At 40.1% G+C, this 12,625-nt stretch overlaps 4 protein-coding genes across 4 annotated transcripts; 2 read left to right on the top strand and 2 right to left on the bottom strand.

The window, feature by feature from the left end:
- Positions 1–154: 154 nt before the first annotated feature.
- On the bottom strand, positions 155–2,498 carry LOC112170026 (cytochrome P450 81Q32). Its single transcript, XM_024307168.2, has 2 exons — positions 1,495–2,498; positions 155–1,237 (listed from the first exon to the last, which is right to left on the bottom strand). The coding sequence occupies exons 1-2, from the start codon at positions 2,434–2,436 to the stop codon at positions 590–592; spliced, it is 1,590 nt and encodes a 529-aa protein (XP_024162936.1). The 5' UTR covers positions 2,437–2,498; the 3' UTR covers positions 155–589.
- Positions 2,499–2,767: 269 nt separating this feature from the next.
- LOC112170028 (E3 ubiquitin-protein ligase APD2) lies at positions 2,768–5,226 on the bottom strand. Its single transcript, XM_024307171.2, has 8 exons — positions 5,019–5,226; positions 4,699–4,925; positions 4,463–4,559; positions 4,298–4,369; positions 3,948–4,174; positions 3,804–3,873; positions 3,417–3,714; positions 2,768–3,337 (listed from the first exon to the last, which is right to left on the bottom strand). The coding sequence occupies exons 1-8, from the start codon at positions 5,116–5,118 to the stop codon at positions 3,259–3,261; spliced, it is 1,170 nt and encodes a 389-aa protein (XP_024162939.1). The 5' UTR covers positions 5,119–5,226; the 3' UTR covers positions 2,768–3,258.
- A 333-nt stretch (positions 5,227–5,559) lies between these two features.
- LOC112170029 (isoflavone 3'-hydroxylase) lies at positions 5,560–7,742 on the top strand. The gene has a single exon (XM_024307172.2). It carries the CDS (start codon positions 5,673–5,675, stop codon positions 6,357–6,359), a length of 687 nt encoding a protein of 228 aa, XP_024162940.1. The 5' UTR covers positions 5,560–5,672; the 3' UTR covers positions 6,360–7,742.
- Positions 7,743–8,070: 328 nt separating this feature from the next.
- On the top strand, positions 8,071–9,968 carry LOC112170027 (cytochrome P450 81Q32). The gene is made up of 2 exons (XM_024307170.2): positions 8,071–9,041; positions 9,200–9,968. Exons 1-2 carry the CDS (start codon positions 8,142–8,144, stop codon positions 9,818–9,820), a joined length of 1,521 nt encoding a protein of 506 aa, XP_024162938.1. The 5' UTR covers positions 8,071–8,141; the 3' UTR covers positions 9,821–9,968.
- Positions 9,969–12,625: the final 2,657 nt, after the last annotated feature.

The raw sequence follows: 12,625 nt of genomic DNA, 5'->3' as shown, positions 1-12,625 counted from the left end.
ACAAAAAAAAAAAAATGACAAAACTAAAAGAAAGATAACTGAATTTTTTATTTTTTTTTTGACAAAGATAACGGAAAATTTAACGGTGTACACCAAAATGAAAGATTGGAGCAAACTTGATACACCATTCTGATAGTTATGAAAGTTTGTACACCAAAGTGTAGAAATGTCTAAAATTTATATACCATATGTGAAGATATCCCTAAAGATAATGAACAGAATGTAGAACAAACAAGCACCATTCTTTTGGTTAATGGGTTATGATGCATGCCATTTGGCCCTGCAGTACACAAAGCATAGATGCACCAGTAACATGTCGACTCAATCCTCACTCGCACCGTTCACTCGATCACAACGAAAATTCTACAGTGTTTCATAGTTATCCCAAAATGAGTATGTACCAAACTAGCCACACACATTTATGGAAAGTTGGAAACAAAGTATTGGAAACCCTCATCGAATCTCATACCATAATAAAGAGTTCAGATATGATGTAACAACCACATTCCCCTTCTCTATGTTTATTTGATTCTCTTGCATGCGCCTACTGTTTTTTGCTTCTTAATCTCTGAATGGATTTTGCTTTCCTTCAGTCCTTGATATTCTTAGACAAAGACCAGAGCTGTGAAAGTAGGGCTAGCATTATCGGGCGTGGCCTGCACTTCGCTAGTAAGGCTTGAGCTTTAGGCACGGTGAGGCCAGCCCCTTCGCTCATGTCCACCATTTCTTCACCATTTCTCTTCCACTCGAAACACTGGATCAGTGACCCTAAGGCCAGCCCTACGATTCTGGTCGCTAACCCTTCGCCGGGACAGCCCCTTCTTCCTGTCCCAAATGGCAGCAACTTGAAACCGTTTGCTTCCTTCTGTGGAGTTAAAAATCTCTCTGGCTTGAACTGCTCTGGCTGCTCCCACAATTTGGGATCATCCTGTATGGCCCACATGTTCACCAACAGCATTGTGCCACGTGGGACATGGTAGCCTCCCAGTGTACACTCTTGTGATGACTCATGGGGTACTAGAAGTGGGGCTGCTGGGTACATTCTGAGGGTCTCGTTTATGATGCCATGGAGATAGGGAAGGTTGGCAAGGTCTGCTTCCTCTATGAGCCTGGTTTGCCCAATTTGGACATCAATTTCTGTCTGTGCTTTTGCTAGGGCTTCTGGGTTGTTGAGCAAAAGTGAAAAGCCCCATTCCATGGTTCCAGCTGAGGTTTCTGTTCCTGCTGATAACATCACCTGTAACAATTGGGGAAAAAGCCCAAAGAACTCAACCATTTAATCTAATATTTTGAAATGTAAATTTACATAGTTATCTTGTCATACGGTAATATCAATGTAACCAAACATCAAGTAGAGCTGTTTAAAACACTAAATAGAGGGAGAGTGGGTACCCCTATAGGCAGTTGGTCTACCTTTGATGTACTGATACGTTAATGTATCATAGAATTTTTCATTTTCCCATATGTAAACTAGTTTTGAGTGAGGAAGCTTACTTGCATCAGGCCTCTTATGATTTCATCAGTGTAGTATTCAGGTTCAGTTTCTTGCAGTGACAGCAACACATCCACCATGGTCTTGCTCCTCTGTTCAGAAACAGAGCCACTCTGCCCTCTTCTATGTTCTTCAATCAAATCTTGCATGAACTTGTCCCTCTTCTTTTGCAATATCAACAACTTTTTTTCAAGCCCATTTGATCCAACATATTTCAAAACTGGTACAAAATCTCCAATGTTAGTAGCTCCACTCAATTGAAATGTCTCTACCACAATCTGTTCAAACCTCTTAGCTTCCTCCAATCCTGTCCTGCCTTCCTCATAGTATCTTTTTCCAGCAATCATCCTCATGATAACATTAAGAGTCAGCTGAAAAAACGTCGACTTCATGTCCACAATGTAAAACTCACCACCAATGGAACCTCGGAAAAGGCGTAAAATCAATGATCTGACTTCATCTGCACGTATTCCATGAAACATCTGAAGGCGGTGAGATGACAATAGCTCAAGGGAAGCTATGCGCCTCAAGTTGCGCCAGTGAGAGCCATAAGAGGCCCAGACAAGGGTGGTGTATTTATATCCTAGGTGTTTTCCGGCAAGCAGCCCGGGGCGGTTAGCAAAAGCAATGTCATTTTTGGTGAAGCATTCCTCAGCTGCAGAAGGAGAAGATACAATGACGACAGGGCGGGAGCCGCACTTGATGTACAAGATTGATCCATATTTGTTGGCTAATTTTGCAAGTGTTCTGTGGAGGGGTTTCTTGATGAGGCAGAGATGACCTATGATAGGGAAAGATAGAGAAGGGCTTGGTGGGAGTCTTTTGTTATTTTTCTGCAAGTAGTTCTTGAGGAGAAGATAAATAATGAGGAGCAAAATGTAGTAATGGAATGAGGTTTCCATGGCTATGTTGATCTCTGCAACTCTGAAGCTGATGTACTTCATTTTATAAGATCAATAGTACTGGTAATCTATTGTTTAATAGTAAATTAGTATTAATAATAGCTATACAAGGGAACTGTACAAAAGCAGTGGTACAATCTAAAAAGACAGCCGATTGAGATTTGTAAATGTGGCCTAGCCAAATCACATATGAAAATCCCAAGTAGATGTACCAAAACAAGAAGATCCAAGTAGTATCAGCTGGGCATAATCTGACAATTTATTAACTAGAAGACTTCAGGTATAATCATCTGAAGAATCTTTCTAACCTAGCCACACATACTGATCGCATTGTTTAGGTATTCGAATTTCAGGGTTAATTAAAGACATTATCTACCATACAAATTTCATATCAGCATGAGAAGAACATACAGTGATCTGAGTTAACAGCTGAAGCATACCAGTGAGATGTTAAACTGAATTTCATAACTAATCTTTGAATATCCCCACAAAAGAGGTTCTTGCTTTCTCTTCTTAACAAAACTAGTTAGGCGAAACTATGCACAACTCCAAGCAGTTGAAGTTTCAAAGACTTGACACATTCTCCATTCTCTCAATGAACAAGTATCTAAAATAAGCATAACATGGTCATCTGATGACTCAGCTTTCCCTTAATCTCAGTTTGGCGCCCACTTCAGTGCAGCTTGATCCGAGAAAGTAACTTCATGCGGCTTATTGAGAAATTAGGGAGCAGATCCGGGTATAAGAGCTTCTAGGCACTCATTCTCTATAGATACTATATTAAATGTCTCTTTCGTGACAAAGAAAATTCCTCTAAAACATAATAATCACACAAATTCACAATCAAAGACCGCAGCTTTAAAATTAGGAGTTAAACAATCTTCTCACTTTATTAATGAGCCTTCTACAAATTGGACACACCTTACTCTCCCCATCCATGATCCTGAAAGATTCAATTTCGCTAAAGTCACTGAAAGAATTACATTAGGAAAAAGAAAAGATTAAAATCTTTCAGTATGTACCTCTGAGCACAGTCATAGCAGGTAGCACAGTGACCACAAGGAACAAAGAAGCAGTTCCGCTGCTCATCATAACAAATCACGCATAGCTTCTCATCATATAATTCCTCTGAGGAGCTACTCGAAGCTCCTGAATCATCATCTTCTTCATTTGTACCATATGTTTGTGGAACTGTCTTGCGTGGCACTATAGGGTAAGTCTCATTAATTTCTTGTCTTGTGTCTTCTACTACAGTACTACTCTCAGCATCACAGGCGCCAAGGTATTTCAATATTAGAAAGATCATGACCACTATAAACCCTGAAAGTTGGACACAAATGAAACCATCCATAAAAATGAGTGTTCGAAGATGCATCAATGAAAAAGAGTTTTGTTTCTGATGTTTGTACCTAAAATTCCAATATATGTTATCACACGAGCCACAAAAGAAAGCTCGATGTACCATCCAAGAAGATCCCCCTGCGATGAGCTGTTGGTTAAATTGGCCCAAATCATTAAACCAGGTGAGATATTAGCTTGGGATCAAGGCTTACATTGTTAGGTGTGGTCAGTATGACATAATGAGTATTGGGGAATATAAGCCTGAGCTGGCACGAAGAAGCCTTATTTTCTGTCGAGCAGATGGCCTTAGCATTCGTAGTATCATGCATCTTCGATGAAACATTTACATTCATCTGTATGATTATGCTTTTAGGATTTGTGTTTATGATGTCAAGGTAGTACCTGTCATCTTCCTCAATGCTATATTCAGCTTCTTTACCTGAACAAATACTGATATAGTCATTTCCACATTTATGAGTAGTGTTTTCATTCCCTTTGAACAATTCTGTTTCCAAGCTATCTCATTGTATAACAAAAGCTTTGAGAAAATATAACTAGTTACCAATTTTGGATTCATTAAAGGCATTCACAAAACTTGTTTGTTTCGGCTGCAGTACTTCTAATTTCCGTTCCCCTGACAATATGTGCATAGATTTTGTTATAAAATAAGTCCAAAACTTAAATAAATGCGGCCATAAACGAAAGTATATTGGAAAACTGAAAATACCTTTAAGCATGACAACTTGGAGTTGATTTACATGAGCAGGGTGAGCTTCCAATCTCATGGATATCCTTGAACCCTTGTTTAACCAGAAAGAAAATCCCTGGGGAAAAAAAAAAAAAAACAAGAAGATGATTTCAACCTCTCTGTCGATTATGATCGATAATTTGGAAGAAATGCACAATGTGGGAACTGGGAATTAGAATATAAATAACAAAAGAGTAAGAATGTTCATTTGTTACCTTGCGACTATAGGTCTTAATAATCAAATAGTCAGACACACTCCAATTAGCTTGGTGGCTCAACTCAGGCTCTTCAGAAAAAGCATAGAGAGAAACCCCTTTCTTATCAACATCTCTCACTACAACTTGTTGTACAAAAACAGAACTAGCCCTCATCAAGCGCGAGGAGCTTGGGCCAAGCTCCATACGGTTGTCTCCATAATAACCATATCGAATGCTCACCGAAACTGCAAAAACAAAGAGTGAAATGGTTTGTTTCAGATCAAAGGGTCAGTGGAAGAGAAATTGGCATAGAAGACGCAAAATTATCGTGTACATGCCACATATCCAAAGGGTGAAAGGAGTAAGTAGGCGAGCCCAAGTCTCTTGCCACCGCTGAGGGCCAACCGGAGTCGAATGCGCCCACGTAGGTCGATACATTGTGTCTTCAGAAGGATTCCAAATCGCACAGAGCTGGAGTGGGTGAGGATTGTTAGAGAGAGCTACTGGGGGTGGAAGAACAAGAAGAAGAGGAAGACTAGTAGCTTTGTGTTTGGGAGTTTGGTTAGTTATTCCACCAGCTCAACTAACCGTTTTTCAGTCTAGTTGGCGGAAAATTTGAATGGCTAGTTTATTTGAATGTTAGGTGTCAGTTATTTTCTGGGTTCACATACTAACACTTACCAACACATAGTAATATCAATCCCCATAAATCTTGTTTATTCAACAATTTATCAATTTAAAAATGTACCCAAAAAATAAAAAAACAATCTTACCAAGTTTAACTATATGTCAATTTGGATGTGTGACAGATTTGGAAAGCAGCTGTATGTTGTTAGATTATTAGATAGCATCACTAGATTTGACCATTTCTCCTTCTACTATGGATAAGTTGACTTTTTCACAAACTATAAAATAACCCAACTATGAGAAATTGACTGTTTGATCCTATATAATGCACATTAGCTTCATCGTTGCAGACTTGAACAGAATCCATGGAAACTTCAATGTACTACTACATTTTGCTCTTCATTGTCTTCCTTTTCCTCAAGAACTATTTGCAGAAAACTAACAGTCAACTCCCACCATGCCCTGGTCCATCTCTACCCTTTATAGGCCATCTCTACCTCTTCCAAAAACCCTTACATAAAACACTAGCAAAACTCTCTGATAAATATGGTCCAATTGTATACATCAAATTTGGCTCCCGCCCTGTCATTCTTGTATCCTCCCCATCTGCAGTCGAGGAATGCTTCACAAAGCATGACGTTGCCTTTGCAAACCGTCCAAAGCTGCTTGCCGGAAAATACCTTGGTTATAACTATACCACAGTTACCTGGGCTTCTTATGGCTCTCATTGGCGCAACTTGAGACGTATTTCTTCCCTTGAATTATTGTCATCCAACCGCCTTCAGATGCTTCAGGGCATACGTGCAGATGAAGTCAGGTCACTCATTTGCCGGCTTTTTAGAGGGTCTAATGGTGGTGAGTTTCAGAGTTTAGAGATTAAGTCAACATTTTTTCAGCTAACTCTCAATGTTATGATGAGGATGGTAACTGGGAAGAGATGCTATGGGGAAGATATAGCCGATTTGGAGGAAGCTAAAAGGTTTCAACAAATAATAAAATATCCCAGTATTGATGGTTACGTTTTTCCCTTAAAAGAAAGGTTGACTTCTTGATCGTATGATATGAAGTACATCCGCCTCATTATTATAACAGACTTCACCATACCCATCTCCATGGAAACTTCAACCTACTACTTCATCTTGTTCTTCATCATCTTTCTTTTTCTTAAGAACAATTTGCAGAGAATTAACAAAAGATTCCCACCAAGCCCCGGTCTCTGTCTCCCCATAAAAAAACCTCTATATAGAACACTTGCAGAGTTGTCCGACAAATATGGTCCAATTCTTTACGTTAGATATGGCTCACGGCCTGTTATTCTTGTATCCTCCCCTTCTGCAGCTGAGGAATGCTTCACCAAGCACGACGTCGCTTTTGCAAATCGTCCAAAGCTGCTTGCTGGCAAATACCTTGGCTATAACTATACCACTATTAGCTGGGCTTCTTATGGCTCTCACTGGCACAACTTGAGACGCATAGCTTCCGTTAAATTATTGTCATCCAACAGCCTTCAGATGTTTCATGGTATATGTGCAGATGAAGTCAGGTCACTCATTTGCCGGTTTACTCGAGGCTGTAATGGCAATGAGTTTCAGAGTTTGGACATGTAGTCAACATTTTTTCAGCTAACTCTCAATGTTTCTTTGAGGATGGTAGCTGGAAAGAGATACTATGGGGAAGATATAGCAGATTTGGGAGGAAGCTAAAAGGTTTCAACAAATTGTAGCAGAGTCAATTCAATTGACTGGAGTTACCAACATTGGAGATTTCATACCAGTTTTGAACTATGTGGGAGTAAGTAGACTTGAGAAGAAGTTGGTGATATTGCAGAAGAAGAAGGATAAGTTCCTGCAAGATTTGATCAATCAACATAGACAAAAGCAGAGTGACTCTGCTTCTGAACAGATGAGCAAGACAATGGTGGATGTCTTGTTGTCACTGCAAGGAACTGAACCTGAATACCATACCGATGAAATCATAAGGGGCATGATGCATGTAAGCTATCTAACCACACGCTAAAATCCAAGGTCAACTGCAATAATTTTCAGCTTAATAAAATTACTGTTTTTTTTTGGCTGGTAAGGCAGAGACTAGCTTTCAAAAAATGAACGAAATTTTAGGAGAGGCTTCTAAACATAATGTATGTTGTTTTGTTTTTATTGAAGATATTTGCAAATACCTGTGTAGTAATAAGGTGTTTTCCAATCAAGTAGATTCATGTATGCAAATCTATAATTCACAATATGAAACAAACTTGAAATTGAAATACCTTAAAAGAAAGAAATGCCCAAGAAGTTTAAATGTGGCACACCATAGTTCTGTGATCCAGAGCTTTACAACCTCACACTACAATCTCCTCATCAGACTAGAGATTCAAATTCACACAGAAATGATGGCGTGGCTCAGTTACTCTAGTTATCAACCTACCATCCAATAAGTCAATCCAAAGGAAATGTCGATGTAGCAACAAATCGTCTAAGAAAGAAAATAAAAATTGAAACTTTGGACGACTAGGCAGGCCCTCTGCACTTCAATATTTCAAGAAACGGGAGCAATGTGGTGGATGTTAACCAGACTTTATATCATCAAATCCCAAACATATCAACCAGGAAATCGCTATGATATGATATTTTCTATGACTCCTTTTTTCTATTAGGAATTTTCTATTAGACTTTGGAATTAATGCGCATGCATATATAGTCGACTAATACTAGCCTGACATTTGTCACATTATCAAATAGCAGCACCTTCGCTTACTAATAAGATAACCCATTATTGAAGCATATCCTCGTTGAAGCGTTGTCCTCGTCGTTGCAGACATCAACAGATCCATCACCATGGAAACTTCAACCTACTCCTACATCTTGCTCTTCATCATCTTTCTTTTCCTCAAGAGTTATTTGCAGAAAATTAAGAAAAGACTCCCACCAAGCCCTTCTCCTTCCCTTCCCATCATAGGTCATCTCTACCTATTTAAGAAACCTCTCCACAGAACACTCGCAAAACTAACCGACAAATATGGTCCAATTTTATACCTTCAATTTGGATCCCGCCCGGTTGTTGTTGTATCCTCTCCTTCTGCAGTTGAGGAATGTTTCACCAAAAACGATGTCACTTTCGCAAACCGTCCAAAGCTGCTTGCCGGCAAGCACTTTGGATGCAACTATACTGCGATTGTCTGGGCTTCCTATGGCCCTCACTGGCGCAACTTGAGACGCATAGCTTCCCTTGAGCTATTGTCATCCAGCCGCCTTCAGATGTTTCATGGCATACGTGCAGATGAAGTTAGGTCACTAATTTGCAAGCTTTTTCGAGGGTATAATGGTGGTGAACTGCGGAGTTTAGATATGAAGTCAACGTTTTTCGAGCTTACTCTTAATGTTTTGATGAGGGTGATTGCTGGGAAGAGATACTATGGTGAAGACATCGCAGGGTCCAGCGAAGCTAAGAGTTTTGAACAAATTGTGAAAGAGACTTTTCAATTGAGTGGGGCTAACAATATTGGAGATTTCTTGCCAGTTTTAAAGTACCTTGGATCAGGTGGCCTTGAAAAAAAGATGTTGAAATTACAGGAGAAGAGGGATAAGTTCATGCAATATTTGATTGAAGAACACAGAAAAGTGCAGAGTGGCTCTGTTTCTGAACAGAAGAGCCAGACCATGGTGGATGTCTTGTTGTCACTGCAAGCAACTGAACCTGAATATTATACTGATAAAATCATAAGAGGCATCATGCAAGTAAGCTCTCTCAACCAGAACAACTGCAGTATGAAAGATTTTTTTTTTAACTGATCAGCCTAAATTAGAATGTTATTTCACTTTTGTCTTTAGCTCGAGCTCTAGAAAACTAGTTGCATATTATGCAAATTCACAGATTTTTGCACTATTGTACCCAGAACATGTTAACAGCAGGAACAGACACCACGGCTGGAACCATGGAATGGGCTCTATCACTATTGCTCAACAACCCAGAAGCCCTTGCAAAGGCACAGACAGAAATTGATAACAAAATTGGGCAAAGCAGGCTAATTGAGGAATCAGACCTATCTAATCTACCCTATCTCCATTGCATCATAAACGAGACCCTCAGAATGTACCCAGCAGCCGCACTTCTTCCCCCACACGAGTCATCAGAGGACTGCACCGTGGGAGGCTTCAATGTTCCTCGTGGAACAATGCTGTTGGTGAACGCATGGGCCATACATCATGATCCTAAGTTGTGGGAAGAGCCTGAACAATTTAAGCCAGAGAGGTTCCAAAATGCACAAAAAGAAAGAGATGTTTTCATGTACTTGCCATTTGGGACAGGAAGAAGAGGCTGTCCTGGGGAAGGGTTAGCCAACCGGATGGTAGGGCTGGCCTTAGGGTCAGTCATTCAGTGTTTTGAGTGGGAGAGAAGTGGTGAGGAGATGGTGGACATGACTGAAGGGACTGGCGTCTCAATGCCTAAAGCTCACCCTTTGCTAGCAAAATGCAGGCCACGCCCAACGATGCTGGCCTTACTTTCTCAACTCTAACAATCTATATCTCCTTGGTTTTCTGGGCCTCTTATTTCCAGTCTAAATATACATGTTGTTTTCAGATGCTATTATATCTGTTCAAGCTTGGTTTTGCATTATGTATACGAGGCATTTTAGAATATGTCTGGTTGACATGTTATCATTACTTGTAGTTTTCTCTGTTGATTCACACTGCTTCTGTTACAAATCTTGAGGGGCAATAGGTTTTGATTTGAGATTTTAGACTGACTTGATATCGATTCATAAATCATAATTAATTGGTTAATTTCAAAGGCAGGCATCTGAAAATTATGTAAAAATGATTGCTAAACCGATAAATTGAACAAATAACAGGTTTCAAAGGTATTTGTTTTGTAGAGTCAAATGAGGCCGGAATAACTAACCAGCAAGTGATGTAAAGAGTGACCAATCATTCCCCTTCGTCTAGGGCTCTTGTTGAGATTTTAGTTTCAGCCTTTCCACCATGGCCTTCGATCTCTTCCAACCCATGATTATAATCAATAAGCAAAGCAGACTCTCTTCCTATACAATCTCATGATAGTTTTCTTGGTTGAAAATATTATTAGGCAGCATCATTTTCCGGAATTCATCGTTTGCCAAATCAAAAGCAATAATGGCTAGTCCTTGCGTGAATTCATGGACAATCCAATGAAGTGTCTCGTTCAAAAGAACTTCCTGGTACATCTTATGCGGGACGAACATGAGAGGGGGATTCAATCTTTCTCCAAACGCCAGCAATCAATGAGTATAATATCTTCGGGTAACTCTACCGTCATGGCAAGTGAACTATGCGCAGGTTGTGGTTGTGATCCTCGACGCAGCACGATACCCATCGCCCATGAGTGCTGCTGCGATGCGGGGTTCGTTTTCACGGCGATCAATTCGAGAGGGAGAACTGTTTCTCAGAGACCCAAAGGCATGGTTTAATACAGCGGCAGAAAGTGAAGAACGTCGCTCTGGACCTACATTTCCTTCCCATTTGATTGGGCTCGTTGCATTTTCGGTCCATGTTTCTCATTTCCTTTATTTATTTATTTTTGTATTTTAAATTTCACAACTTCAAAACTTAAACAAATTTAACTAATGTGTGCGTGAGATTGGTAGGATGAGATTAAAAACTAAAACAAAAGATTTTTTTTAATAAACATGACTTTTATTAATACACATGTTAAAATAGTCATTACATACTCTGCCACTGCTATCTATAAATAAAGGGTTTTTGTCCATTTATCCTATTTTTAGGGATTTTTTTTCCTACTAACCCCATTAAGTTTTTTTAATTCCCTCTTATACAATACACTCTAAGGAAGTCTTCCCTAATACCCCATTAAGATTTTTTTTTGTTTTTAATTTTTTTTTAATACCATTTTACCCCTCATCCCTTTGTTACTTAGAGAGAGAAAAAAACCATAGGAGACTTCGCCGGAGCCGGTCACCGGAATCCGGTCAACTTTGGCCAGAATCCGGTCACCAGCCTCCGGATTCCGGCCACCAGCCGCCACCAATCGGATTTTTTTGAAAACCTCTATTGCCCCCAAACCTCTATTGCCCCCCAATAGACGTCTATTGCTTCCCAATAGAATTTTCCGTCTATTGCCCCCAATAGAACTTTCGGTTGTGAGAATATAAACTAATCTCCCCAAATTTAGACAAATAAAACTTTGATTAAAGAAAAAAACAAAGAGATTATATCAATTTAAAAACGTCTATTGTCCTTCAATAGATTTCTATTGCCCCCCAATAGACAATCAAAAAAAAATTTCTTTCCTTCTGTCCCATTACTTAAAAAAAAAAAAAAAAAAAAAAAATTGAACGACTGCTTCGGAGCCCAACCCGGACCGAACTCCCGTCCTGTGGGCTGTGACGAACTGAAGAATCTGGTCGGTCTGTGGGCGAGATGAAGGCGACGAAGGTCGTTCTCGAACGAATGGTGAAACCGATCTGGGCAAGAGGAGCGACGGCGGTCTTTGGCTGAAGACGAAGCCGGAAATCGATCTGAGCAAGAGGAGAGCGACGGTGACCTTTGGCTGAGAACAAAGCCGGAATCGATCCTGGCGCTTGGAGCTTCAGAGGTCTGATGACGACCCTGGCGTGGCGGCGGAGCTTCGGAGGTGTTCTTCACGTGGCGACCGTGCTCGGAATTGGAGGTGCGGTCGATGTCGACGGCGATGGAGTGAGGAAGATAACACCGGCGTGAGGGGTGATGTCGCCGGCGGTCGTTGACTCCAACTCCGCCCAATCCCCGTCACTATCCTCGTTCTCGACCACAAACCTCCATCCACGGGTCACCGACGTCGGACCTCCTCGATGAGAGATGCCGGCCTCGTTGGGGAGAGAGAGAGAGGGGAGGGGAGGGGAGGGAAGGAGAGAAAGAGAGATCGATGTAATTATTTAATTTAGCTGAGGGCAAAACTGTCATTTTTCATTAAAAATGGTAAGTGAGAATAAAAATTTGTTGCTGGGCCAAGTGAGATACTTTTTGTCAATTTTGGTGCTTTTGGTCAAGGACCCATAAATAAATCAAAAAGTTGCAATGATATCACGATGGTACATAGGAATAGACCATTTATATTCGAACTAAATGCTCACTTATTAAAAGCAAGTCTATAACTATGAAAAAAATAGGGTGTTTCTAAATGTACCCAACAAAAATCTAACTATACCCAGCAACATAATTTTTGTCCCTTATTTCCAATAGTACCCTCTATTTTAATAAATTAAAAATAAAAAAATAAATACAAACAATAGTAACTACACGTCCAATAGGAAGAAAAAGGCTTTCCATCATCTCTTATTATTCTT

The sequence above is a fragment of the Rosa chinensis genome, chromosome 6, assembly GCF_002994745.2.
Source record: "Rosa chinensis cultivar Old Blush chromosome 6, RchiOBHm-V2, whole genome shotgun sequence".
In the NCBI taxonomy this organism is placed as follows: domain Eukaryota; kingdom Viridiplantae; phylum Streptophyta; class Magnoliopsida; order Rosales; family Rosaceae; genus Rosa; species Rosa chinensis.
This window is presented reverse-complemented; position numbering and strand designations above follow the sequence as displayed.